This window comes from Berghia stephanieae, chromosome 14 (assembly GCF_034508935.2).
Source record: "Berghia stephanieae isolate SIO BIC M18660-M18661 chromosome 14, UCSD_Bste_1.3, whole genome shotgun sequence".
In the NCBI taxonomy this organism is placed as follows: domain Eukaryota; kingdom Metazoa; phylum Mollusca; class Gastropoda; order Nudibranchia; family Aeolidiidae; genus Berghia; species Berghia stephanieae.
The window spans coordinates 17,030,605-17,058,104 of NC_088373.1; the positions used below are offsets into that span (position 1 = coordinate 17,030,605).

The window sequence follows — 27,500 nt, forward strand, 5'->3', positions numbered from 1 at the left end:
ACACTACTATGTTATGACGATCGACCCAATCATCTGTAGCTTCTTATGGTGCTCACACTATGTTATGACGATCGACCCAATCATCAGCAGCTTCTAATGGTGCTCACACTACTATGTTATGACGATCGACCCAATCATCTGTAGCTTCTAATGGTGCTCACACTACTATGTTATGACGATCGACCCAATCATCTGTAGCTTCTAATGGTGTTCACACTACTATGTTATGACGATCGACCCAATCAGCACCAGCTTCTAATGGTGCTCACACTACTATGTTATGACGATCGACCCAATCATCAGCAGCTTCTAATGGTGCTCACACTACCATGTTATGACGATCTACCCAATCAGCACCAGCTTCTAATGGTGCTCACACTATGTTATGACGATCGACCCAATCATCTGTAGCTTCTAATGGTGCTCACACTACTATGTTATGACAATCGACCCAATCAGCACCAGCTTTTAATGGTGCTCACACTACTATGTTATGACGATCGAGCCAATCAGCACCAGCTTCTAATGGTGCTCACACTACCATGTTATGACGATCGACCCAATCATCAGCAGCTTCTAATTGTGCTCACACTACCATGTTATGACGATCGACCCAATCATCAGCAGTTTCTAATGGTGCTCACTTCTATGTTATGACGATCGACCCAATCATCAGCAGCTTCTAATGGTGCTCACACTATGTTATGACGATCGACCCAATCAGCAGCAGCTTCTAATGGTGCTCACACTACTATGTTATGACGATAGACCCAATCAGCAGCAGCTTCTAATGGTGCTCACACTACCATGTTATGACGATCGACCCAATCAGCAGCAGCTTCTAATGGTGCTCACACTACTATGTTATGACAATCGACCAAATCAGCACCAGCTTCTAATGGTTCTCACACTACTATGTTATGACGATCGACCCAATCAGCAGCAGCTTCTAATGGTGCTCACACTACTATGTTATGACGATCGACCCAATCATATGTAGCTTCTAATGGTGCTCACACTCCTATATTATGACGATCGACCCAATCAGCAGCAGCTTCTAATGGTGCTCACACTACTATGTTATGACGATCAACCCAATCATATGTAGCTTCTAATGGTGCTCACACTACTATGTTATGACGATCGACCCAATCAGCAGCAGCTTCTAATGGTGCTCACACTACTATGTTATGACGATCGACCCAATCAGCAGCAGCTTCTAATGGTGCTCACATTACTATGTTATGACGATCGACCCAATCAGCAGCAGCTTCTAATGGTGCTCACACTATGTTATGACGATCGACCCAATCAGCAAATTTTACGGCACTCTTGCAACGTCGCAAACCCGCCCCGAAGCTTCGTCACAACACACCATTCAACTAGATGCTCTCCCGGTTTCCGGCTCGTTACCACAACGGGTACATGTTGGACAGGTGAAAAGTCCCCACTGATGAAGCGATTTTGCCGTTTGGCGAGTGTCATACCACACAGTCATTGTGTTATATTTGACGATGCCTCTCCATAGAGACAATCGATTTCATTTTGTTTTCATGTGCTCGAGTCATTGGTCACATTAGGGTCCAACAGTCGTGACGTCACTTCCCAGGTAATTGCGAATGGAAATTGAGTAATTAGTTCTAAATTATCGGAACAATGGTGGATGCCCTTATGAAAACTTCTCCGATGAGCATAAAAGTGTATCCAGAGGAGAAAAACATTATAAATCTGATCATGTTTTGACTTTTATACATTCTGATCAATTCTTTGTTTACAACCAAGCTGCTGGTTGCTGGGCGGACGTGACATCAGACTATTGAATTCTTTTCAGAACATGTTCGAAATGACCTACATGATAAGTGTTCACAGTTTTTAAATTATCCAACAACACAATAATAGATCAGTTTTTTCATCCTGACCCATAGTCATGTTACAATGTTCATAAACAAATCAGGTCGTTGTTTTACTTGAGATAAGCCCCCCATCTGTTTGTGGTTCGGGGTTCCCTACAACCCTGTAGAGAGGGTGCACAGAGATAGTCCTAACCTCGCCCAACCAGCGGGGTCGATAAAAAAACATCTAATGGTGTGTGACTCCCCCATTTTTGAGTCAACTCAGGTCCGCTCACCAGGTTGGGGGTTGTCGCAAGCGTTCTAAACCGGTCCCCTTACCGGTATAATAACTCGAACTAATTGTTACAGAAACTCAGGCTGACAAATTAAATCCTTTCTGTAGCTTGGTCGACCGAGAAGTTTCTGCAATGACAGAATTTATGAAGGATATACAGAGAAGTGATAAGACATGGAACGAATTTTAAAAAGTTAGGTCAGGATAGAAAAGGATGGAAACTGTTTGTCTGTGTCCTATGCCCTGATGCAGGGTGAAAAAGGCAATGGTGATGATGACTTGATTAAGAAATATCAAACATTGGACATCAACAAATCATGTGATAAATGACTTGGCAGGACGAAAACCTGAATAGAGATAGTCCCTATTATTTTTGTGTGTTCGTGTGTGTGTGTGTGTGCGTGTGTGTGTGTGTGTTTACGTGTTTGTGTGTGTTTACAAAAGGAAAGTTACGAAAACAAATATTTGAATGCACTTGCGTCCGACCTTCCGCTCCAACTTAACTATGACGAAACTTCCAACCATTAATCTTATAACATTTTATCCACAGAGACAATCAGCTAAGGCGACAACAAGATGAAACTCGAGTGAAGCAACTTCCGGTTAGAATTAATCACGATTCCCTCAACTGGCTGTATTCTAAGTCAGAGAGTGAAGGAAAGAATGGAGAGCAAGGACAAGAACGACATGAAAAGCCGCAGAAGGTCAGAGGTGAAATTCCAACATTTTCCAAAGAGAATATCTTGAAAAGGTACTGAGAAGATTGTGTAGTATTCGTTTTTCATTCTATAAAATATTGATTCCCATTCGGGGCAGGTTGACTTTTTGGGAATAGTTTTTGTGAGTTGTTTTGGCTATTGTTGTTTGTTTTTGTTTGGGGGATTGGGGCTATCTTGTTTTGTGTTGGTTTTTGTTTTTTTTTTTTTGTTGTTTTTGTTTGCTTTGTTCTTGTTTTCTGGTATTTGTCTTTCTTTGATTCCCAATGGCGAATGGCCGACTCTTGGGTTGTTTTATTTTTCTTATATTTTTCATTCTTTCACACCTAGTCCGGGCAGGCTAATTTTGGGGGAGATATTTTATTTTTCCTTGTCTTTGTCTTTCCACTTTGCCTGGGACTGTTGGGGGAGATATTTTATTTTTCCTTGTCTTTGTCTTTCCACTTTGCCTGGGACTGTTGGGGGAGATCTTTTATTTTTCCTTGTCTTTGTCTTTCCACTTTGCCTGGGACTGTTGGGGGAAATATTTTATTTTTCCTTGTCTTTGTCTTTCCACTTTGTCTGGGACTGTTGGGGGAGATATTTTATTTTTCCTTGCCTATGTCTTTCCACTTTGTCTGGGACTGTTGGGGGAGATATTTTATTTTTCCTTGTCTTTGTCTTTCCACTTTGTCTGGGACTTGTGTATTCACGACTTCTTCCTATTTGTATCTATCACCAGTGCCTGCTCTCCAATTAACGAGTAGATTTTTGACCAATCAAAACACGGAATATGTGACACACCTTCACAAGTGCTCGGACAAACTTAGCTGTTTGTTTGTAAACAATAAAGTAAATGAATTTGACCGTTCTCTTACTATTTCTTTCCAAACCGCCATATCGGCGAGAAGTTGTCACACCAATTTCTCGATCATATTATAAACGTTTACGTTTACACTTATATTTCTGGTTGGTTTTATTCATCAAGTTATAGAACAGTGGGTATTTTACTTAGACACGTGCCATCGATAGTAAAACCTTATTCTTCTATATATATGTAAACACGCCTAACAGGCAAGACGTGTCGTTGTGTGCTCTGGTGTATTTTAATTGTTTTGTGATTTCTACATATTGATACCTGGACATATTACTTCATTGTACTCGTTAAAACATACTGTTTCTTATTGTATAGTTTTTATCAATTCTTAAGAAAGGACTGCTGTATAATTCTGTATTTTATCATGGAAACTGTAAGTTTTAAAAGATTTTTACACAGTCACTTAATGGCCGCTGTGTGGCATAGTTGCACACATATGTAATGGCTTATGATCTCATAGTGGTGTTTTTGATAGATGGTAATGTTATTCCTTTGCGTTGTGTTGTAGATGTTAATAATGACGAAAGAATTCAAGGGCCGATGATGATAACTGAATGTACAACATCAAGACATTCAAATAAAAGTCCAGATTCCAAGTTTCATTTCTTACTGTTTTATTAGTTATGATAAATTCCAAATCCAAATCAAATTGCATAGTCATAGTTCAACCAGTTTCATAAATTCCAAACCGTAAAATAAATCCAAATGTAAAATCATTTTGCCTATGTAACCATTTTCAATATGCGTTGAATATTTTCTAAGTCCGTAAAATTCAATCAATGATGGTGAGCACAAAAGTTAACATGTGCAGCTCATAGTCAAGTCAAATGCAGAATCAAAGAAGTCAAATGCAGAATAAAAGAAGTCAAATGCAGAATAAAAGAATGACATATAGAATAGAAACACCCTGTTTTGAACCCTATCGTAAACTATCCCACAATTCCTTTTGACCACTCCTACTGATCTTTGACATCCCAAATTAATATTCAAAACCTGCCTCGTTCAAGTAATAGCGAATCATGCTCAACTTGTATGTTAAAAATAACAAGAATTTTCTCGAACATTACTATCAAACCCCGCCTCTTATGACATAAACGTACTTTGATAAATGACCCATCTTATGTATAATAACCAAAAATAGCATCAATCTGTTACTGATATCCGCTGAGTTTTTTAACGTATCCCCTAAGTTTTATACGTATCCCCTGAGTCGCGACGACCGTGTTTTGTGGACACAACCGAGCATAAATGCAATCTCCTGCAGCTACCCCCATGGTTCTTTCTAATATTTACCGTGTTTTATGATCATGTTTTTCCCAAAACTCCTGAGTAAATTTCTTGCATAAGCTTACTCTCTTACAGCTGCTCTCATACAAACATTGTTCACCTTATTTTTAGTCGTGATTTACCACCACCATTATTTTAATAATTGTGAACACTTTTATTCAACATCTGATTTTTACAACAAGCCTCGAGGCGGTAAACGTAAACAACGTCACATTCCAGCTGTGATTTTTAACTCAAGTGATCCGATTTATTACTATAATATTAATAAGAACAGGCCTCGGGGAGGCAAAAGGAAACAACACAACATCTCAATGGTAACAACTCGTCGTCCACCCCGCCCCCCACACAAACCCCCGTCCACCACCAACACTTGTAACTGTACCGACCACAAACAGTTTCACAAACGACAACAATAACATTGTTATTGGTCTTCTAATTGCACAGTCCTGCCGTAACAAAACCGAAGAATTAAACGATTTATTTACGGAGAGGAACTTCGACATACTATTTATAGTAGAGACATGGCTCTCACAGTCTGGAGACGACCCAGTTGAAAAGGCAATGACACCCCCTGGGTACCAATTTAGATCGTATCCAAGGACAGATCAGCGAGGGGGTGGCATTGGCGTATTTTATAAAACAAAATTATCTAAACATGTGAAAATCCTCGAAATGTGCTGCAAAACAATGGAGGCCATTGATCTTAGATTATCCCTCCAGAATACAAGATACAACTTCAACTGCATTTACCGACCGCCAGCAAACAAGAAAAACAAAATAAAATTACCTGATGTTAGGAAGGAAATCAACGAGATGCTAACTTTGCAACACACGCGTCCTGGCCATTCAATTATACTCGGCGACTTTAATTTTCACTTCGACAACGTCACAGACACCGCTAAATTACACGAGTCATTATCGGAGAACAACATGTGCCAGATTGTAAAAGCGCCAAACCACTCTGCTGGTCATATTTTAGATTGGGTCATTGTAGAAAATTCAGAGTCCCAAAAAAAACCAACGCCATCGTCGATTATCTCCCCTTTTCGGACCACTTCTTTCAATCTTGACGTTTCAAAACAATGCCAAGAAACCACCACCACATCAACCAGAAACATTAAAGGCATTAATTTGGACAATTTCAGAGGCGATTTAGAAACAAAACTTACTAAAAATTTAATGATTTCTCCAGACCAGTGGAATAGTTGTCTCATCGAAACGCTTGACAAACATGCGCCATTCCAAACAAGAACCGTCACCAACCGAAAGTATGCTCCGTGGTATACGTCGGACGTTAAATAAGCTAAAACGAAGTGTCGGAGAACAGCAAGACTGCTGAAAACATCAGGCCTTACGATTCATCGTGAATTATTCAAGAACACATTTCGTGCCTGGAAGACAACAGTAAGAAAGGCAAAGGCCACGTATTTTCTTTCAAAATTCGAAACTTCTAAATCTTGTAAACAATTATTTAACATCTACTTGGACGCGAAAGATGCACTTAATTACCATCTACAACCAATCAAAGAGACTTGCCAAACACATTTGTCAACTTTTTAAAAGACAAAATCCATAACATTCGTTCAGAACTAGATCGGCATGAACCATTTATAGATACAAATACATTCTGTGGTACCCCTTTAGACAAGTTCCAACCAGTTTCACCTAGTTTCATAAACGAGTTGATAAAAAAAAGCCCCCATTAAATCCTGCGACCTTGATCCCCTACCAGCACAGCTTTTGGCCAGCTCCATCGATACATTATTACCATCCATTACATCAATCATAAATACATCCGTACTGACTGGCGAAGTTCCATCGTGCTTTAAAAGTGCCCTCGTCAAACCACTTCTGAAGAAACCATCACTGGACCACAATATATTAAACAATTATCGTCCTGTATAAAATTTACCTTTTTTGTCAAAACTTATGGAGAAGGTAGTTCTTACACAATTAACATCTCATCTTAAGAACAACAGTTTGGAACAACCCTTTCAGTCAGCCTACAAACATCAACACAGTACTGAAACGGCGCTTCTTAAAATCTTTAATGACTTGCTATGTAATGCTGATGCTAACAATATCAATGTATTATGTCTTTTAGATCTTTCAGCTGCCCTTGACACCATTGACCATGACATTTTGTTAAGAAGACTAGAAAATACGTTCTGCATAAAAGGAATTGCCCTTAAATGGTTTACATCATATTTACAGATTATATATTTTTTTCATTGTCTCTCTCTCTCTCTCTCTCTCTCTCTCTCTCTCTCTCTCTCTCTCTCTCTTCCATTGCACACACACACACACACACATACACACACGCCTATATTATTATGACAATCTAATATAAATATATAATGTATTCTGTGTTTACTTGGAAAAAGGCCAAGGGCCGAAACGTCGATTGTTTTGTGTTGTTCCTTCACGAGTCAAATTTACTCCCTTTATCTTTATCTTCACGTAAAACCTGTGTACTTTGATCTGTTTACCAATTACTGCCATTGTTTACATTATGATGACTGTCCGAGAGGCGTGGTTATATAAGTGTCTATTAGTTGCTCTAACGAGTTCCTTCCATATAATTTTCTTTTCAATACCATTTTATACATCAGTACACGGATCCAAACAAATACATCCTTGCTCTCACATTGGACAGGATCTCGATTCCCAAAATCTATTGTATTTTGAAATTTCCGCCAGTTCTAAAATTTCCAGCTACTCCATTACAGCCGAGTGAACATAGTGGTCAGAATAATCTTGAAATAGCTCTGGATCCAAACCGAGTACCCTGTATGTATTGTTAGTGTTCTACCACTCCGTCATATTAATTACATGAACTTCTATATGGCGCAATACTACTACTTATACTACTACTACTACAACATCAACTACTACTACTACTACTACTACTACTACTACTACTACTACTACTACTACTACTACAACAAGAACAACTCCTACTACTACTACTACTACTACTACTACCACTACTACTACTACTACTACTACTACTACTACTACTACTACTACTACTACTACTGCTACTACTACTACTACTACTACTACTGCTGCTGCTACTACTACTACTACGACTACTACTACTAGAAGAAGAAGAAGAAGAAGAAGAAGAAGAAGAAGAAGAAGAAGAAGAAGAAGAAGAAGAAGAAGAAGATTATTTTCATCATCATCCTCATCATCATCATCATCACATCCACAGTGGAATATAGCTTGCATTTTAGTTGGAGAGTGCATTGCTCTCACCGACACTAGGTCACGAGGTCATGCTACCTGGCGAGCAGGGGTCAGCGAGTTATTGCCACTAACAGGTCACTGCAGTTAAAATGACCAAACGTAATGATTTGTAATTACTTTGGATTATAATCAATAATCGTGTTTATGTACTGTATCAATTTGAATGTTTTTTTCTATTTTATACACATATGATTTTTATTTGAAATGTTGCACACATTATGAAGAATCGTAGGATTGACTTCCATATATCATCATGCTATATGTACACAGTCAGTGACCACTAGAAATAGTCATAATGCAGGCAAATGTTATTACATTGCATACAACCTTAGGATTCATGTACATAAATGTTAACTCAGATCATAGCAAAAAGTTTTCATTTCCTTTAAGGCTCATCTACACTGCTACTTGTTTCATCATTCAGTTTCCTTCGTTTTATGCTAGGAGTGTGGGCTTTCAAAGCTGGTGACACCTGTATCAAGTGACATTCCATGATTGTCCTCATCCTCCTCTCTTCATTCCTCATGCTTTTTGTTTTCCTCTCTAGTTTTGTAATTGTTGAATGAATCAACTCTCCTCCTTGTTGTCCGAGCAGACCCAGTCCTATTCTAAATTCCTCTACAAATGGTATGCACTGATGTTCTAAAATGTGTTGCTTTGGAATGATTTTTCTACTGACGTAATGTCTGTAGGTCTGCATGTAGTTGTCTATGTTTCTTTTGATGTGTGCAATCGATGTAGGTGGAATATGATTGGTGTGTGATAAGTCGTTGTGAACTAATGCATATGCCTTGTTAAGGGAGTCAAATGTTGCTTTGACCAAGTGTGTTTTATCTATGATGAATGGATTACTTGTATTCTTGAGTGTTTCTGTGATGATAGTGGATGTATTGTCTTGAAAGACATCTGTACGGAGGTAGATGTTGCAGTGGTTTCCTATAAATGACCTACTGTGATAAGCCTGTGGGGTGATGCTGTGTTTATCTAATATTCTATCAAGCTGTGAGCACACTGGTCCAGATGTTGTTGTCAAAGGCTCGTGTGTGGTGTTGTTTAATCGTTCTTGGGCTATTCTAAGCTGTCCTTTCCATGACTGGTCAGTATATTGGTCAGGATTCTCCATGACAGCACATCCAGTAAGGAATTTTATTTCCTCAAGTAAATGAACCACCACCTTCCAGTTATCACCATATTTTCGAAAAAGCTGACCATTTTCTGTCTGGTTCGGATGCGTGTCGTCATGTATGCTTTTGTCAATGTCATCTGCAGCTCTTTCTAATTAGCGATGGTGTTTTAGAGTAATCCCTAGCAAGATGTGTAAGTAGGGTGGTGTAACTTTGTTGATTTATACACTCAAGAGTGGGCTGTGTATGCTGTTGTTGTAGTGTGCTGCGTGCTCTTTCTGTTCTTGTCCTTCTGTCCTAAATCTTTCATAATCCGTTTTCAATTATTCTAACATGCGTGGTGTGTGTGGGTTGTCATTTTTTAACTACATTTCCTGCTTTGTCGTGAGACACCACAAACAGGGACGAGTGCCTTGTGGCCCTGACAATCCATAGACTTTGCTTAAAAAATCGTAGTCTCCAGGAATGAAAATAGAAATCTTCTTCCCATCCCATTCTACCTGCTTTAATTCAGAAATTTTCCTCTGTGTCTCGGACATGAATATGTGTAAATTGGTGTGTGTGTCTTTGACCTTTGCTATTCCAATTAGATGTGTGTTTGTATTTGAGTTTGGTTTTTTCTAAATTTGCTACTGCCATGGAGACTTTGAAACTACCCTTTCCGTGATCTGCTCCTATCTTTACCCAAATTTCGTCTTCTGGTATGACTCCATTGTACCATGTCAACTGATTGCTTGTCTTATATCCATCTAACAGTGCTTTAAGGTAGTCAGAAATATTGTCAACGGATCCGTAAGTTGTTGGGATTGGTTGGCTATCTACAAAAAATACCTTCTGTGTTATGTTCACAAAATTTGAAACAAACTGCTTCTCATATCTTCTTTTCTTTCCTTCGTGTGGCAGATGCAATCCTGACATTTTTAAGAATCGCCTCTGTATTCTCATCTGACTATATGTGAGGCCTACTTTTTCTTTCATGGCCAGTGCAGTTTCCATAGACATTTTCACTCGCTCCTTTACGCCAGCTTTTGCGCTTACCTCCCTTCTAGTGTTCATTGGAAGTATTTTCAATTCTGTTGTCTGTTGTGTGTTAGTAGATGTGTCTGATGAGCCTGCTATTTGTCGTCTAACTCTCTGCATGAGTCTTGCTCTTTTCTTCTTGGTTGGTGTACGTACAATTGCGCTATCTTTCCTGGGTTTTATTATTTTTTTCAATATGATTGGTTGGCCTCCTGTCTTAAAAACAACAATTTGCTCTGGGCTGGAGTGGAGCTTTCTTCTAACAAGGTGTGTTAACAGCTTCTCCTCTAATTTACCAAGAGGTTCATTTGACTTTTTTTTGAAACGATTCGAAAAAAGTTCGATCATCCTTGCCATTTATCCTCGTGGTTGAGGCTGTGTTGTCGGGGATTGAATTAGAGACATGTCGGCCAGTTGCCATAGGATGTAACGGTGTTCGGTGAACTGGGAATTGTGAAGCATTAGTTGACAATTCAATTCTAACATCAGTACTAGGTACTACTAGCGGTAGTAGCGGTGCTAGGTGCAGTACTGGCGCTGCTGAAACTAATGATGGTGACGACCATGTTGATGGTGACGACAGTGTTAGTGCTGTTGATAATTGTGGTTGCTGTGGTATTGTTGGTGGTGATGGTGACACGGGCATTGAGGGCGGTGGTGGTAGAGATGGTGGTGACAGTGACAGTGCTAGACACGCAGGTGGTGACGACAGTAGTGGTGTTGGAGACGCGAGTGGTGGTGGTGTTGGTAGTGATGGTGGTGACAGACACGCGGGTAGTGGTGGTGTTGGTGATGACAGTAGTGGTGTTGGAGACCTGGATGGTGGTGGTGGGAGTGGTGTTTGCGTTTGTAGTAGTAGTGGTAGTTGTTGTGATTGTTCTGCCGTCGGTGATGCGTTGCTTTTCACTAATAATGATGATGATGATGATGATGATGATGATGATGATGATGATAATGATGATACAGATCTATCTGTTGTTTGTGTGGATGATTCGTCTCTAATAGGTTTACCTCTATAATTAGAAAGTGCCTTATGATGTGAACAAGTGATGCAATTTTCAATACTCAATGAGGGGTCAAATTCTTTCCAAAATCGTTCCGTTTGGGACAGCATTGCCTTCATATTGAATAGCATTACACTGCTGCGACCCCTGTTGATTGTTCTTATTTTGAAGTCACATTTTGAACACACAGTTTTTGAATGTTTATCCGCAACGTCATCAGAAATGTTGATATTAAACATAAAGAATAATGCGTCTTGGTGACTCAAACACAATTTTGGTTTTTTTCTCGACATTTTTTGTTTTCTTGATAAAGAACGGCTACCGCAAAGTCTGCATAGTACGTTAACAAAGCGCGAGTGTATTTCAAGCGTGTGATTCATTTTGTTATTAATCATACATTAACCCAATGTTTTTGTTATCTGAGAGGAATCAACAACACAAGAAGGTTAAAGAATTGGGAATACCACAATGCAAATTTAACCAAAATTTTAACAGTTACCTGTACCCTTTTAATTAGATGTTTTAATCATTATAATCCTAAATGAAAAATTACTCATGAAAATTGCTCACTAATTTCTAGAATTACTTTGTTCTTGACATCACAGTTTCAAAAATATAATAATTGCAAGCTTCTAACTTAACCAAAATCAAGTTTAGGAACTCATGTAACCATAACGCGATTTTTAGGCAAGTACTCTTTGATTAAACAATTTACTGTAACTAAATTAAAAATCACTCAAGCCAATCACTTACACACGGTAGAGGCCTTTTTAGGGGTAAAAATATATCTGTTCTAATAAGCACATGTCCTTAGAAATAAGAAAATGAAAGCTGTTGTAGATATAGTTTACAATTAATTATATTCTAGACCAGTGGGTGTATTTGATGGCATGTAATAGTGCAGGGGAGATAAGAAAAATAACAATCATACGTAACGTATTACGTTTGTCTGCCGGCAGTTAGCTCCGCCTCGCTGACCCCTGGTCTGGCACTCGTGTGGAGTGATGAATCACGCAGGTGCCGTGAAAACTAAAAGGAACGATGTACGATGAAACAAGCAACCATCATCATCATCATCATCATCATCATCATCATCATCATCATCATCATCATCATCATCATCATCATCATCATCATCATCATCATCATCATCATCATCATCATCATCAATTATCTTAATTATTGTTATTACTGTATTCTTTCTTTCATAACGTGTCTACTGTTAATATAAAATACTCTTACTATAAAAAAATCACCATGTATACATATCAGACCAGTCATCCCTTTCACAAACCAGATATCCACCATTGGAGCTGGGAGGTGACGAAAAACATGACAAGTGGATTGTACTCACAACCATACAAGAACCAACTGATGACGTCAAGTACTTGGCTGGCATTGATGGCTGGCAAGTGGTCGTGGTGGGGGACACGAAAACACCCAAAAACTGGACGTAGGTCAATCCATCTTTTATGTTAGTGATTGTTTACTATAGTTCATGTGTGGATGGCATCAAAACACCCAAAAAATGGACGTAGGTCAATCCATCTTTTATGTTAGTGATTGTTTACTATAGTTCATGTGTGGATGGCATCAAAACACCCAAAAAATGGACGTAGGTCAATCCATCTTTTATGTTAGTGATTGTTTACTATAGTTCATGTGTGGATGGCATCAAAACACCCAAAAAATGGACGTAGGTCAATCCATCTTTTATGTTAGTGATTGTTTACTATAGTTCATGTGTGGATGGCATCAAAACACCAAAAAAATGGACGTAGGTCAATCCATCTTTTATGTTAGTGATTGTTTACTATAGTTCATGTGTGATGGCATCAAAACACCCAAAAACTGGACGTAGGTCAATCCATCTTTTATGTTAGTGATTGTTTACTATAGTTCATGTGTGGATGGCATCAAAACACCCAAAAACTGGACGTAGGTCAATCCATCTTTTATGTTAGTGATTGTTTACTATAGTTCATGTGTGGATGGCATCAAAACACCCAAAAAATGGACGTAGGTCAATCCATCTTTTATGTTAGTGATTGTTTACTATAGTTCATGTGTGGATGGCATCAAAACACCCAAAAAATGGACGTAGGTCAATCCATCTTTTATGTTAGTGATTGTTTACTATAGTTCATGTGTGGATGGCATCAAAACACCCAAAAAATGGACGTAGGTCAATCCATCTTTTATGTTAGTGATTGTTTACTATAGTTCATGTGTGGATGGCATCAAAACACCCAAAAAATGGACGTAGGTCAATCCATCTTTTATGTTAGTGATTGTTTACTATAGTTCATGTGTGGATGGCATCAAAACACCCAAAAAATGGACGTAGGTCAATCCATCTTTTATGTTAGTGATTGTTTACTATAGTTCATGTGTGGATGGCATCAAAACACCCAAAAAATGGACGTAGGTCAATCCATCTTTTATGTTAGTGATTGTTTACTATAGTTCATGTGTGGATGGCATCAAAACACCCAAAAAATGGACGTAGGTCAATCCATCTTTTATGTTAGTGATTGTTTACTATAGTTCATGTGTGGATGGCATCAAAACACCCAAAAAATGGACGTAGGTCAATCCATCTTTTATGTTAGTGATTGTTTACTATAGTTCATGTGTGGATGGCATCAAAACACCCAAAAAATGGACGTAGGTCAATCCATCTTTTATGTTAGTGATTGTTTACTATAGTTCATGTGTGGATGGCATCAAAACACCCAAAAAATGGACGTAGGTCAATCCATCTTTTATGTTAGTGATTGTTTACTATAGTTCATGTGTGGATGGCATCAAAACACCCAAAAAATGGACGTAGGTCAATCCATCTTTTATGTTAGTGATTGTTTACTATAGTTCATGTGTGGATGGCATCAAAACACCCAAAAAATGGACGTAGGTCAATCCATCTTTTATGTTAGTGATTGTTTACTATAGTTCATGTGTGGATGGCATCAAAACACCCAAAAAATGGACGTAGGTCAATCCATCTTTTATGTTAGTGATTGTTTACTATAGTTCATGTGTGGATGGCATCAAAACACCAAAAAATGGACGTAGGTCAATCCATCTTTTATGTTAGTGATTGTTTACTATAGTTCATGTGTGGATGGCATCAAAACACCAAAAAAATGGACGTAGGTCAATCCATCTTTTATGTTAGTGATTGTTTACTATAGTTCATGTGTGGATGGCATCAAAACACCCAAAAAATGGACGTAGGTCATGTAAAGCTTTATCATATGCGCGCGCGCTTGTGTGTGTTTTTGTGTGTGTGTGTGTGTGTGTGTGTGTGACATCAAACCACCCAAAAACTGGAAGTAAGTCAAGGAAAGCTTTATGATATGTGTGTGTGTGAGTGTGTTTGTGTGTGTGAGTGTGTGTGTGTGTGATTGTGTGTGTGTGTGATTGTGTGTGTGTGTGATTGTGAGTGTGTGTGAGTGTGTGTGTGTGTGTGATTGTGTGTGTGACATCAAACCACCCAAAAATTGGACGTAGGTCAAGGAAAGCTTTATGATATGTGTGTGTGTGTGTGTGAGTGTGTGTGTGTGTGAGTGTGTGTGATTGTGTGTGTGAGTGTGATTGTGTGTGTGAGTGTGTGTGTGATTGTGTGTGATTGTGTGTGTGTGAGTGTGTGTGTGTGTGAGTGTGTGTGTGTGATTGTGTGTGTGTGTGACATCAAACCACCCAAAAACTGGAAGTAAGTCAAGGAAAGCTTTATGATATGTCTGTGTGAGTGTGTGTGTGTGTGTGTGTGTGTGATTGTGTGTGTGTGTGTGATTGTGTGTGTGTTGTGGTGTGTGTTGTGATGTGTGTGTGTGTGATTGTGTGTGTGTGATTGTGTGTGTGATTGTGTGTGTGTGTGTGATTGTGTGTGTGTGTGATTGTGTGTGTGTGTGTGTGTGTGATTGTGTGTGTGTGTGTGATTGTGTGTGTGTGTGAGTGTGTGTGTGTGATTGTGTGTGTGTGTGATTGTGTGTGTTTGTGTGTGATTGTGTGTGTGTGTGATTGTGTGTGTGTGTGTGATTGTGTGTGTGTGTGTGTCATTGTGTGTGTGTGTGTGAGTGTGTGTGTGTGACATCAAACCACCCAAAAATTGGACGTAGGTCAAGAAAGCTTTATGATATGTGTGTGTCTGAGTGTGTGTGTGATTGTGTTGTGTGATTGTGTGTGTGTGATTGTGTGTGTGTGATTGTGTGTGTGTGACATCAAACCACCCAAAAATTGGACGTAGGTCAAGGAAAGCTTTATGAAATGTGTGTGTGTGTGATTGTGTGTGTGTGATTGTGTGTGAGTGTGTGTGTGTGAGTGTGTGTGTGTGTGTGTGTGTGAGTGTGTGTGTGTGTGAGTGTGTGTGTGTGTGATTGTGTGTGAGTGTGTGTGTGTGAGTGTGTGTGTGTGTGTGATTGTGTGTGTGTGTGTGTGTGATTGTGTGTGAGTGTGTGTGTGTGTGTGATTGTGTGTGAGTGTGTGTGTGTGAGTGTGTGTGTGTGTGTGATTGTGTGTGTGTGACATCAAACCACCCAAAAATTGGACGTAGGTCAAGGAAAGCTTTATGATATGTGTGTGTGTGTGATTGTGTGTGTGTGATTGTGTGTGAGTGTGTGTGTGTGAGTGTGTGTGTGTGTGATTGTGTGTGAGTGTGTGTGTGTGAGTGTGTGTGTGTGTGTGATTGTGTGTGAGTGTGTGTGTGTGAGTGTGTGTGTGTGTGTGTGATTGTGTGTGAGTGTGTGTGTGATTGTGTGTGTGTGTGTGTGTGATTGTGTGTGTGTGAGTGTGTGTGTGTGTGTGTGATTGTGTGTGTGTGACATCAAACCACCCAAAAATTGGACGTAGGTCAAGGAAAGCTTTATGATATGTGTGTGTGTGTGTGATTGTGTGTGTGATTGTGTGTGAGTGTGTGTGTGTGAGTGTGTGTGTGTGTGTGATTGTGTGTGTGTGACATCAAACCACCCAAAAATTGGACGTAGGTCAAGGAAAGCTTTATGAAATCTTTGCCAAACCCACTGCCCCCTATTACATTGATTATTTACGATACAAATGAGTGTGTATGAGTGTGTGTATTTAAGTGTGTGTAGGTGAGTGTGTAGGTGTGTGTGGGTGTGGTTGTGTGTATCGTTGTGTGTGTATGGGTGTATGTGTGAGTATGGGTGTATGTGTGAGTGTGGGTGTTTGTGTGTGTTGTGTTTGTGTGTGTCTGTGTCTCTGTGTGTCTGTGTGTATATGTGTATGTGCGTGTATGTGTATGTATGTGTGTATCTGTGTGTTTGTGGGTGTGGATGTGGATGTGTGTAAATGTGTGTATGTGTTTATGTGTGTATATGTGTGTATGTGTTTGTATGTGTGGGTGTGTGTGTGTATATATATATATATATATATATATATATATATATATATATATATATATGTGTGTATATATGTGTATGTATGTATATATGTGTGTGTATGTGTATGTAGGCCTATTTGTGAATGTGTGTGTATATGTATATGTAAATATTGTAACACGCCTAACCGGCGAGTCTTGTTTTTGTTGGCTCTTTCATTTACGTGTTTTGAGTGATTTTTATCTGACATTTCGCCTGGATTTTAATACCATCTGATTGGTGATAGTCTTGTGGTTTTATTGATATACATTTTAACGATTTCTAACGGAATATTTTTCTAAAATTTTAAAATTTAAGTTTGGATTTTCCAAACTCGAACATAGTTTTAAACTGCTATTTGTTTACAGCCATATTGGAAACTTTATTCACTGTGCTATATTTTACAACTTTTAACAACTACCGTGTACATCGATCTATTTATAATACTAATTTTATGAACAGACTCAGAGGGGTAGACGAAAACAACGCCCTATAACCACCGTCATTGGTCATCGGCCAACCCCACGCCCGCTCCCCCTACGACCTCGATCCTCGCTTCAATTTATCAACACTCGTCCCCCATCCAATCTTATCACTTCAATGAGTAATCCTCAACGTTCCTTGTCAAATGTCAACACTGTCCGTGACAGTCAGTATGAAATTAACGACCACCATGACAACAACTCGCAGCAACAGCACCGTCTTGAGCAACAACAACAACAACAACAACAACAACAACAACAACAACAACAACAACAACTACAACAACAACAACCTGCACGTAGTGATCATACCAGTTTAAAAATTCGATTACTAAATGTTAGATCGTGTCGTAATAAAACTCAAGACATAATCGATATTATTGCATGAAGATCATAAAAATACTATTTTTGTCATCTTGGAAACATGGCTTAATCATTCATATGATGACCCAGTTCTGAAAGCAATTACACCCGATGGCTTTTGCATTAAATTCCACGCATTGGTAGGAAAGGAGGTGGAATTGCAATTATTTACAACTTATCACTCTTTGACAAGATATCATTCCACTATGATAATTTTAGAAGTTTTGAATACGCTGGATTTGCCATTCATGAAAATGATTTTAAAAAGTCGTTTCACTGTGTCTACCGCCCACCACCAACAAAACAAAATATCAACAATTGATTTTTTATCTGAGTTCGGAGAATTTATGTCTATGCAATCCATTAACAAAAAGCATAATATTTTTTATGGGTGATTTTAACATTGATTATTTCGGAAACAAAAATGAGTCGAAAGTATTTCGGGAGATTATTGACACAAACAACTATATTCAACTTGTAAGCGGTCCTACAAACAACCATGGCCACACAATAGATCATGTCATTACAGACATTGAACATTCTCTCTCTTCACCTGTCTCAAATATTGATAAATTAATCTCTGACCATCATTTAATTGTGTTTTGCGTTTTATTTCAAATGAAGCACGAAGTAAAAAGATGATAACATCTCGTAATTTGAAGAATATAAACATGAACATTTTTAAAAAAGATCTTGACCATAACGTTGAAAATATACATGATGCATATGGTCTCCACGAGTCAATTGTTGGTACGGTGGACAAGCATGCTCCCTTAACAACTAGAGCAGTAAAAGTGAGACGTCAAGCACCCTGGTATAATACCGAAATAAAATGGAATGGATTAGCCAGGAGGCGGGCAGAAAGAAAATGGCTCAAGTCCAGAGATTCTGTCGATAAAAAGCGGTACATCGCGGCTAGAAATGATGCAAAAGCCGTCAATTTCAGGGCCAAAAAGAAATTCTATGTAGAAAGCCTCAAAGACGTGGGACGTTCGAGACAATTCTTTGCCTTGACCAAGGAACTGCTGGGACAACAGACACAATCAGCTCTCCCATCTTTAATCGATCGTGCAGATCTACCAACTCGCTTTGGTCAATATTTTATAGAAAAAACGGATACCATCAGGAAAGAACTCTCGTCTGAATCGACCCATACAACAATTGACACGTTTCATGGTGATTCATTAACACATTTTTCAAAGATTACTGAAGCTGACTTATGTGATTGCATTATGTCGTCTCCAACTAAAAGTTATGATTTAGACCCCGTAAATACTGCCAATCTAAAAAAATGCATTGATGTATGTGTGTGTCTTTATGTGTGTGTCTTTATGTGTGTGTTTATGTGTATGTGTGTGTTTATGTATGTGTGCGTTTGTGTGTATGTTTAGGTGTGTGTATGTGTTTATGTGTGTGTGTGTTAATGTGTGTGTATTGTTATGTTACTTCAGTTGTCAATCGCGTTGTTCCTAATTTGTGATGATTCGCTGTATAAGCGCTTACATGTATCACTTTTGTGTGTGTGTGTGTGTGTGTGTATGTGTGTATGTGTATGTGGGTGTGTGAGTGTGTGTGGGTTATGTGTGTATCTATGTGTGTATGTATGTGTGTAATTATGTGTGTGTTTGTATGTATGTGTATTTATGTGTGTATGTATATGTGTGTATATGTGTGTGTATGTGTATATATGTATGTGTATGCATGTATGTATGTATGTATGTGTATGTATGTATGAATATGTTTGTATATATGTATGTCTGTATGTATGTGTGTGTATGTGTGTATGTATGTGTGTGTATTAATGTGTGTGTTTCTATGTGTGTATTTGGATATATGTATGTATGTGTATGTATGTATGTGTGTATGTATGTGTTTGTATGTGTCTGTGTATGTATGTGTATTCATGTGTGTGTATGTGTATATATGTGTGTATGCATGTGTTTGTATGTGTCTGTGTATGTATGTGTATGTATATATGTGTGCGTATGTATGTGTGTATGCATGTGTGTATGTATATGTGTGTATGTATATATGTATACATGTGTATGTATGTGTGTATGTATGTGTATGTCGTGTGTATGTGTATATATATGTGTGTGTATGTATGTGTATATGTATGTGTGTATGTATGTGATGTATGTGTATGTATGTGTGTATATATGTGTATATATGTATATGTATGTGTGTATGTATGTGTATGTCGTGTGTATGTGTATGTATATATGTGTGTGTATGTGTGTGTATATATGTGTATATGTATGTATGTGTGTATGTATGTGATGTATGTGTATGTATGCATGTGTGTGTATGTATGAAAAAAATTGCCCTTCCTATTTTGTTATTATGGGATATTTATGAAATATCATCATGAAGATTATGAGTAAAGTTATATATTTTGTTCTTACCACCTTTATCAAAATTACCACCGCCATCATCATCATCATCATCATCATCATCATCATCATCATCATCATCATCATCATCATCATCATCATCATTAACATTGCCGTCATCATTACCATTACATTACCTGTATTTCATTTAAAATTCTCAAAAGAATAAAACCCAATCCACTATTCGAGAATGCATCGACTTTCTTTACTACTTATCGCCCAATCATTTTTATCTTTTTCGCCAGATTGGAAAATTGTCATTTCATCGACGTGGATTTCCAGGAAAACATGGGTCTCGGGTTGACGAAGATGCTGTTGTACAAATCCTACACTCGTAAAAACCTGGGTTACTTGTACGCCATTGGTCATGGGGCAAAGGTCATCTATGAAACAGATGATGACAACAGGTCAGTCAATACGTAGAACAGTCTGAAATGTCAAACTAGAAATGCTACTAAAAATAAAACTGCATTTTAAAAATGCCCTTGATAAAACATTTTGCTTTAAAATGCATCGTATATGACAAAATATTATTAATATGTCACTGATAAGAATGGATGATTTTCTGTTTGATTTTTGTTTTAATATTTGGGTCAGGTTTGTTTATTGTGAAAATACTAACGAAAGAGTGACAAATGGAGAGGCTTCGGATGGGAACAATACAGACAATGGACGTTTCGGGTACAAACCCTTTCTTCATCACAACAACAAACAAATTAAGGTGGAAAACAAATACAATAAAATGCAATATAACTTGTATCGTCTGTACTCAATGGTGGTTGGAGTATGAATGAAACGTTAGCGTGGCGTAGGTAGTGGATAGGGTGTCCCAGGAAAGTGATCGGGATGATAAAAGAGGTCTCTTATCAACCCGAAAAGTCCATTGTCTGTATTGTTCCCATCCGAAGCTCTCACAACTCCTTTCAGATTTGAATTCGGTCCCAACGACACAACACGCTGATGTACAACCAGCTACGCCATTTATAAATGGTTGATTGATTTCCGTCTTCCATTTCTTTTCAGACCATTTGACAGATTGGCCAATTTCCAGTACAGCAAGACCATTTCCGGTTTGATGTTTGCCGGATCCCATCTTTTCAATGCCTACCAGTATTTCGGCCAAAGCACTCTGTGGCAAAGAGGATATCCGCTGGGAAAAGTCGCCAAAGTCATCGAGAACACGTTCAGGTAGTTATTGTGTCGTTTTAATGAAGAACACATTATGTGCTAATTGGTTCTTCTTCTTCGTTCCTCTGATGGACATCTATGGCTGCAGTCCGATATCTGCTATGAAGTCTGTGGTCCGCTTTAGGTCCTCAGCCTCGCCATAGAGCTTTGTGTTGAGTGTTGTAGGGGTGACCCAGTGGTTCAAACGTTGCACGTTGTATAATGGGCAATCCATAAGCACATGTAAAGTGGTTTCATGGTCGGTTCCACATGGGCAATAAGGGGTTGTTCCAATACCTAGCTTTGTAAACATATGTCCTCTTAGTCTATTCTGTCCTGTTCGGAGGCGGAATAGAGTGACTTGGCTACTTCGCTGAATGGCATGGATTTGATCCTGCTTGTTGTGTTCCAGGTGTGTGTCATTCCTTTCTTTGTCTATTTTTAGCTTTATTATTTTATTTTGCTGATGGAAAGTGATTGACGACTTCGGTTGTTCCTTTTGGGCTCCTTCTTTGGCCAGTTGATCGGCAATTTCATTTCCATATATACCTACATGACTTGGAATCCACTGCAGCACAATTTTTCCTGTTTTATCAGATAAGCCCTCAAGGGCCTCCACAGTGTGTGCGGCTTCAGAGTCCTGGTAATTTTCAATAGACCGGAGAGCATCATCAGAGTCTGTCAAGTAAACCACATTTTTCCCGTATAGTCTGTGATCTCTGGATAGTTCTTTTGTTGCATTGAGGATGGCTTTTTCTTCAGTTTTAGTACTTGTGCACATTGAACCCACTGATACAGATATTTTTGTTTCTGTTTTATCTGTCCAGTGTATGAGTGCACCAGCACCTCCATTCATGAGGGGGCCGGAAACTGAGCCATCTGTATAAACTCTTATCCAGTTGGTCATTGGGTATTTTTTTATCGATCATCTTCAGGGTTTGAGCATTGTCATTATTGCTTCGAATGTTTTTCTTGTTGATGGTTATGGATTTTTGTTTCTTTTTCCACGGTGGTGGTTTGAGATTTGGGACATTGATTTGGGCAATATCTTCCTTTGGTGTCACTTTATATTTGCTCTCTAGTTTTTGTCCAAAGGCGATGAAGTTTTCCCTTTTGAGTCGATTCTCTTTCTTTTCCATTGTACTTGGATGCAGTGGTTGGGATTCCATGAATTTTATCTTTGAGAATTGTGTCATTATTTTTAAATTTCGTTGTTCTTTGAGAGTTTTATTCCTGTGTGGGTTTCCATCTTGTGAATTGGTGTTGTTTTCATTGCTCCAGTGATCACGCGTAGGCATTGGTTTTGGACTTTTTCAACCTTTTGAAATTGAGCCTGTGAGCACGTTCCCCATGCCGATATGGCATAGTCTATTGCAGGTCTTACATATCCAAGATATGTCTTCTTCAGGACGTTTGAGTTTGCTCCCCATTGTGTTCCAGCAAGTTTTCGGAGAAGCTGCATTCTCTTGTACCCTTTCTGTTGACTTTCATCTATTTGATGTTTCCAAGTGAGTCGAGGGTCAAATTTCACTCCTAAATACTTAGGCATAAGGTCTTCTCTCAGAATCTTTCCATCCAAAGTTAATCGCATAGATTGCTTTTTGGTTGATAAGCTGAATGTTGTGTATGTGGTTTTATCAGCATTTACTCTCATACCCCAGTCTTTTGTCCATTTGCTCAAAGCATCAAGAGTCATCTGATCCTGGCCTTTGCAGTACCAATATTTCTTTCAGTGCATATCAGTGCAAGGTCATCTGCATACATGGCTGCTTTTACTCCTCTGCATTTGGTTTCGCAGATGTCATTGATAAAAACGACAAAGAGGGTTGGTGAGAGAACCCCGCCCTGTGGCACTCCATTTGTCATGTTCATTAGCTTGCTTTTAGAGTTTTGAGATTGGACTCTTGATTTTCGATTTGTGAGGTAATCTTTAATCCATGCAAACATGTTGTGTGAAACGTTGGCTTTCTTAAGTTTGAGAAGTAGTCCTTTTGTCCAGACTTTGTCAAATGCCTTTTCCATATCCACCAAACTGTGACTGTGTGTTTCTTTTCTTGGTAACCATTTTTGATCAGCTGCGAGATGTATGTTATCTGGTCCTCTGTGCAGCGAAATTGTCTGAAACCAGCCTGTTCATCTGATATCAACTTATTGCTTTCTAAATACCATTGGAGACGGCGACTAACAATTCTCTCCATCAGTCTACCCAAGCAGCTTGTCAAACCCATTGGTCGGCAGCTTTCGGGTTTATTTTTTTTGCTTGCCATCCTTCTTTATTGGTATCATGGTTGCCTGTTTCCATTTGAGCGGAAGTTTACCCTGTTTCCAACTTGCATTGAACAGTTGTTTCATTTTCCTCCTTGTGAGGGTTCCTAGGTGTTTCAACATGTCATTAGTAACATCATCTGGACCTGGTGATTTGTTCGTTTTTAGAGATTTCAAGGCAATTTCTACTTCTTCTTTTTTAATCGAACTGAACATGACATCATCTGTGGACCCTCTGGGTGTATCCCTGTGTTTTCTCAATTCTTTGTGGACTCCTCGTTTTCGTTCTTTTCTAATCTGTATACTCCCAACACTTGAGCAATGCTCCACAAAACAGTTTGCTGCTTGTTTTTTGTTGAGAATCCTCCCCTGATCATCTTCTACTGATGGTGCAGCATATCTGTTTTCTTGTCCACTTAGAGCTTTGGTTAGGTTCCATAACTTTCTTCCGTCTCTGTCGCAGTCAAGCTGTCTGGTCCTTTCATGCCATGCCTCCTGTTTTGCTTTTATTGTTTCTTTCCTGAGAGTTTTATCAGCCTCCTTGTAAATTTCCATACTCTCATCATTTGGCTCTCTCTCGGCTTTTTCTCTGTGTTCAGTGACTTGGCTGCCGAGACCTCCTAATCCCTCAGTCCATCCTGGACAGTAGTCCTTTCTTGATCCTCTGGGGATTGATTCTTTTGCAGCTTTCATGATTGATTTTGTGAAAGCTTTGGCTGATTTTTCTACATTCCCTGTTTTACAGTTTATCTCTTTTGTAAAACCATCAGTCAACTTTGAAAACAGAGTCCAGTCTGCTTTTTTATAATTCCATCTCGGAGGTGGTGCCTTTCTGTCTTTTGCATATTCTCCAGTTATTTCAACCAGAATGGGACGATGATCACTTCCTGCCAGTTGTTCCTTTATCTGTTTACTGACTTTTCCGGTGAGATCTTCAGATATGAGAGTTAGGTCTGGAGTTGATGTTGTCTTCCATGCTCTTGAGAAGTATGTATCTGGGTCATCTTCATTTCTGACAATTTGAAGCTTACTGTCTGTAAGCCAATTTTCAAGGGTTTCACCTTTTCTGTCTAAGTCATTGTATCCCCAGCTTGGGGAGTGGCTATTGAAGTCTCCCGCAACAATGAACTGTTCTTCTTCACTTCTTATGTTTTCAATTGGCAGATTCTCAGATGGTGGGCTGTAACAGTTATATATTGTGTATTGCAATTTGTTTTTGGTAGTTTTTACAGCCAATATTTCAACAGATTCATCTGTCGTTATTTCATTTGTCGCTATGTCATTTCTGACGAAGATGATCACTCCACCTTTGTTCCGTTCTTTTCTGTCTTTCCTAAAATGTTGATATCCCCTTATTGAACACCTAATGTTTTCTGTGAGGTGTGTCTCCTGTATGCAGGCAATATCTATCTTCTCATCCTGAAGAAACTTGGAGAGGGCAGTCTTTTTATGTTGTATCCCTTCTGCATTCCATTGTAGCAATTTGATAGTTCCAGTAGTCCGTAACCTTGCATCTCCTACCCTGGTTCCACAGTAGGAGGGCAAGGTACCACCAGATCGCTTGGGTGAACCCTGTTTATCAGGGCTCGACGCTAGGTCCGTCCGGCGGGAATCCCCAGACTTCGCGCCATATCGTCCGGCAGTTTTGTTGTCCATCATTGTGAGGAGGATGCGTGTCACATTAATTTTTGGGTTGGTTTCCCTCTCCAGACTATTTGCGCCTTTCGGCTCTGCGACTCCGACTTCAGCGGTTCTTTATTCTCTGGATGTGATTCCATAGCCTTTCATCTTCCCAGATCCACAAGGCAGTGGTGGTTTGAAGTTGGAGTTTTCCTTCTCCTAGACAGACTGCTTTCCAAGGCTATGAGCTCTGTCCACCCATTAATGGTGTCTAGGCTGGGAGTCCAGGAGGGTATCTTTGTAGAGTGACAGTTTCCCTTCACCCCACCAGCGTCATGGGGCTAGCACAGCTTATTGCGTGAACTAGGGCAATCTGGCCACGGCGGTTGATTCCTCCCTTCATCCGTCACCTCAGACACATAGAAACTCGTGTCATCAGCCGGTTAGAAAGTTCCTTTCGGAATACTCCAACCGTTGCCCAGGAGGCGGGAGGGGAAGAATGCCCCTACGTGGACCCTGACACGAGCTGGAATGGGTTGCGGATCAGTACTGATCAAAATAATCCAATCCTGCCTCCCAATAATCCAATCCTGCCTCCCGCTAATTGGTTAACATTGCACAGACTGTGTTTTTTGAAATAACATGATGGGATGAAAGAAAATCTAACAAAGCTACCAATTTGGCGGTTTTTGTTGATGTTCTTTTAATTTAGTGCCAAATTCAAATATCTTGACCTTAAACATGAGCTATTTCAGAAAGCAATAATCACTGAACGTGCTCAATGCTCAAAAGGCAAACCCGAATAATCTAGGCGTCAGCCGCAATGCAGCACCTCACAGTGAGTTAGGGCTAGATGACATAAAAATAAAACTTGAAAAAATAAATATGAACATATATATATATATCGCATTTCCACAAAATTTCCATGCTCAATGCGCTTCTCAATGTTTCGTTTACTCATGGTTACACAGTGCTTTGCAGAGTAATTCGAACTCTTTACCCTGTGGATGTAACTCAAAGACCATACCACGCCTCCCCTATTGTTGGCTCGTGAATTCCGTTTTGAGTTTTCTCCGTAACGCTATTTGTTACCTGCTAATGTAAATTTTGCTGGTCGAAGCTCGAAGAATTAAATAACAATGTGAGATTTAATGTAAGATTCAATTTAATATACGAAAACAGATAAAATGGACGTTTCGGGGTTCCCCTTGATCACCAAAACAGGATGAATGAAACATTACAGACGAATGAGATAATGTGATAGTGGCGTTGTTTCCGTTGATTGCTCGCTACAAATTGGGGCAAATATCCTAGCGGACTTCAAACACCAAACAATGTATAATATTTGCTTTCCTTGTTTTGCTTTTCTTTTCTTTTTGATTTGTCAATTGTTTAATACATTTTTAAAAATGTGTTTTTTCTCCTCCAGAGTGTCACGAAGTTGGCCGCGGCCATTGGTACAACAAGGGGTAGTTAATGGCGACCCGGATGTTGACGCTGTCTTTAGATTGACCCGGAAGTACTCCAATCGTAAATTGGACGTGACCTTTGACCCAGCTAGCCCACCAGTCATCCTTCCACCCGGCGTATTTAGTCCAACCAATACACAAAACACACTTTTGCATTACGATGCCTTTTGGGCTCTATACATCCCCGTAAGCCTCAACTTCAGAACGTGCGACATCTGGAGAGGTTACATAACTCTGCGATTGATGTGGGAAATTGGCGGGTATTTAGCATTTTATCCACCAAATGCTTATCAGACAAGAAACAACCACGACCTCGTTGTTGACATGTCTGAAGAAAATCAGATGTACTTTACCACTGAGGCTTTGTTAGAGTTTTTGTATAAGTGGACGTGTCCACAAAATCTTAGATTCTTTCAATGTTTTTATAAGTTGATGGTTGATATGGTGGACCAGGAAAATTTGATTTTTGTAGAAAAAGACATCAACGCCCTTAGGATTTGGATCGAGGATATAATCGTACTGGGGTATGAAGAACCTCAACGAGTGGAATTTAATTTACCGGAAACGGAAATGAGAAATGGAGGATTGGTGGAACAACGGAAGTCTGCTATTCTAAGGAATGGGACACCGGTTTTCTACGCTCCATCTGAGCAGCAAGAGCCAAAGATATCGTGGCAGCCTCTGAATTATGAGACAGCCGGTGTTCGTTTTATTAGAAGAATTAATAACTTGTGTCCTCAAGTGGAATCGCATTCAATGAAATTTGTTTCGGGTTTGCAAAAAGTTGCAGAATTTTTAAAAGATGTTCTTTTGATGATATACATCCGTCCTATTACTTCCGGTGTAAAATATTCAACGATAGTTAGAAATATAGAAGCTTACTACAGACCCCTATTTCCAAATATGGTATATTGTGGTCATGACTCGAGACAGTTTATGACCGGTGTAGAGTCTTTACATCTTGAAAACAAACAGTC

At 39.1% G+C, this 27,500-nt stretch overlaps 1 protein-coding gene across 7 annotated transcripts in view; it reads left to right on the plus strand.

Moving 5' to 3' along the window:
- The window catches only part of LOC144960150 (uncharacterized), a 104,489-nt gene that overhangs the window by 76,011 nt on the left and 978 nt on the right, over positions 1-27,500 (plus strand). For all 7 annotated transcript variants that reach the window (XM_078893146.1, XM_078893144.1, XM_078893145.1 and 4 more), the window contains 5 exons: positions 2,678-2,878; positions 12,684-12,839; positions 20,248-20,409; positions 21,026-21,190; positions 26,484-27,500. The exon at positions 26,484-27,500 is cut by the window's right edge and continues 978 nt beyond it. In XM_078893146.1, the coding sequence (XP_078749272.1) occupies positions 2,678-2,878; positions 12,684-12,839; positions 20,248-20,409; positions 21,026-21,190; positions 26,484-27,500 (1,701 nt within the window). The remainder of the gene's footprint in view (positions 1-2,677; positions 2,879-12,683; positions 12,840-20,247; positions 20,410-21,025; positions 21,191-26,483) is intronic.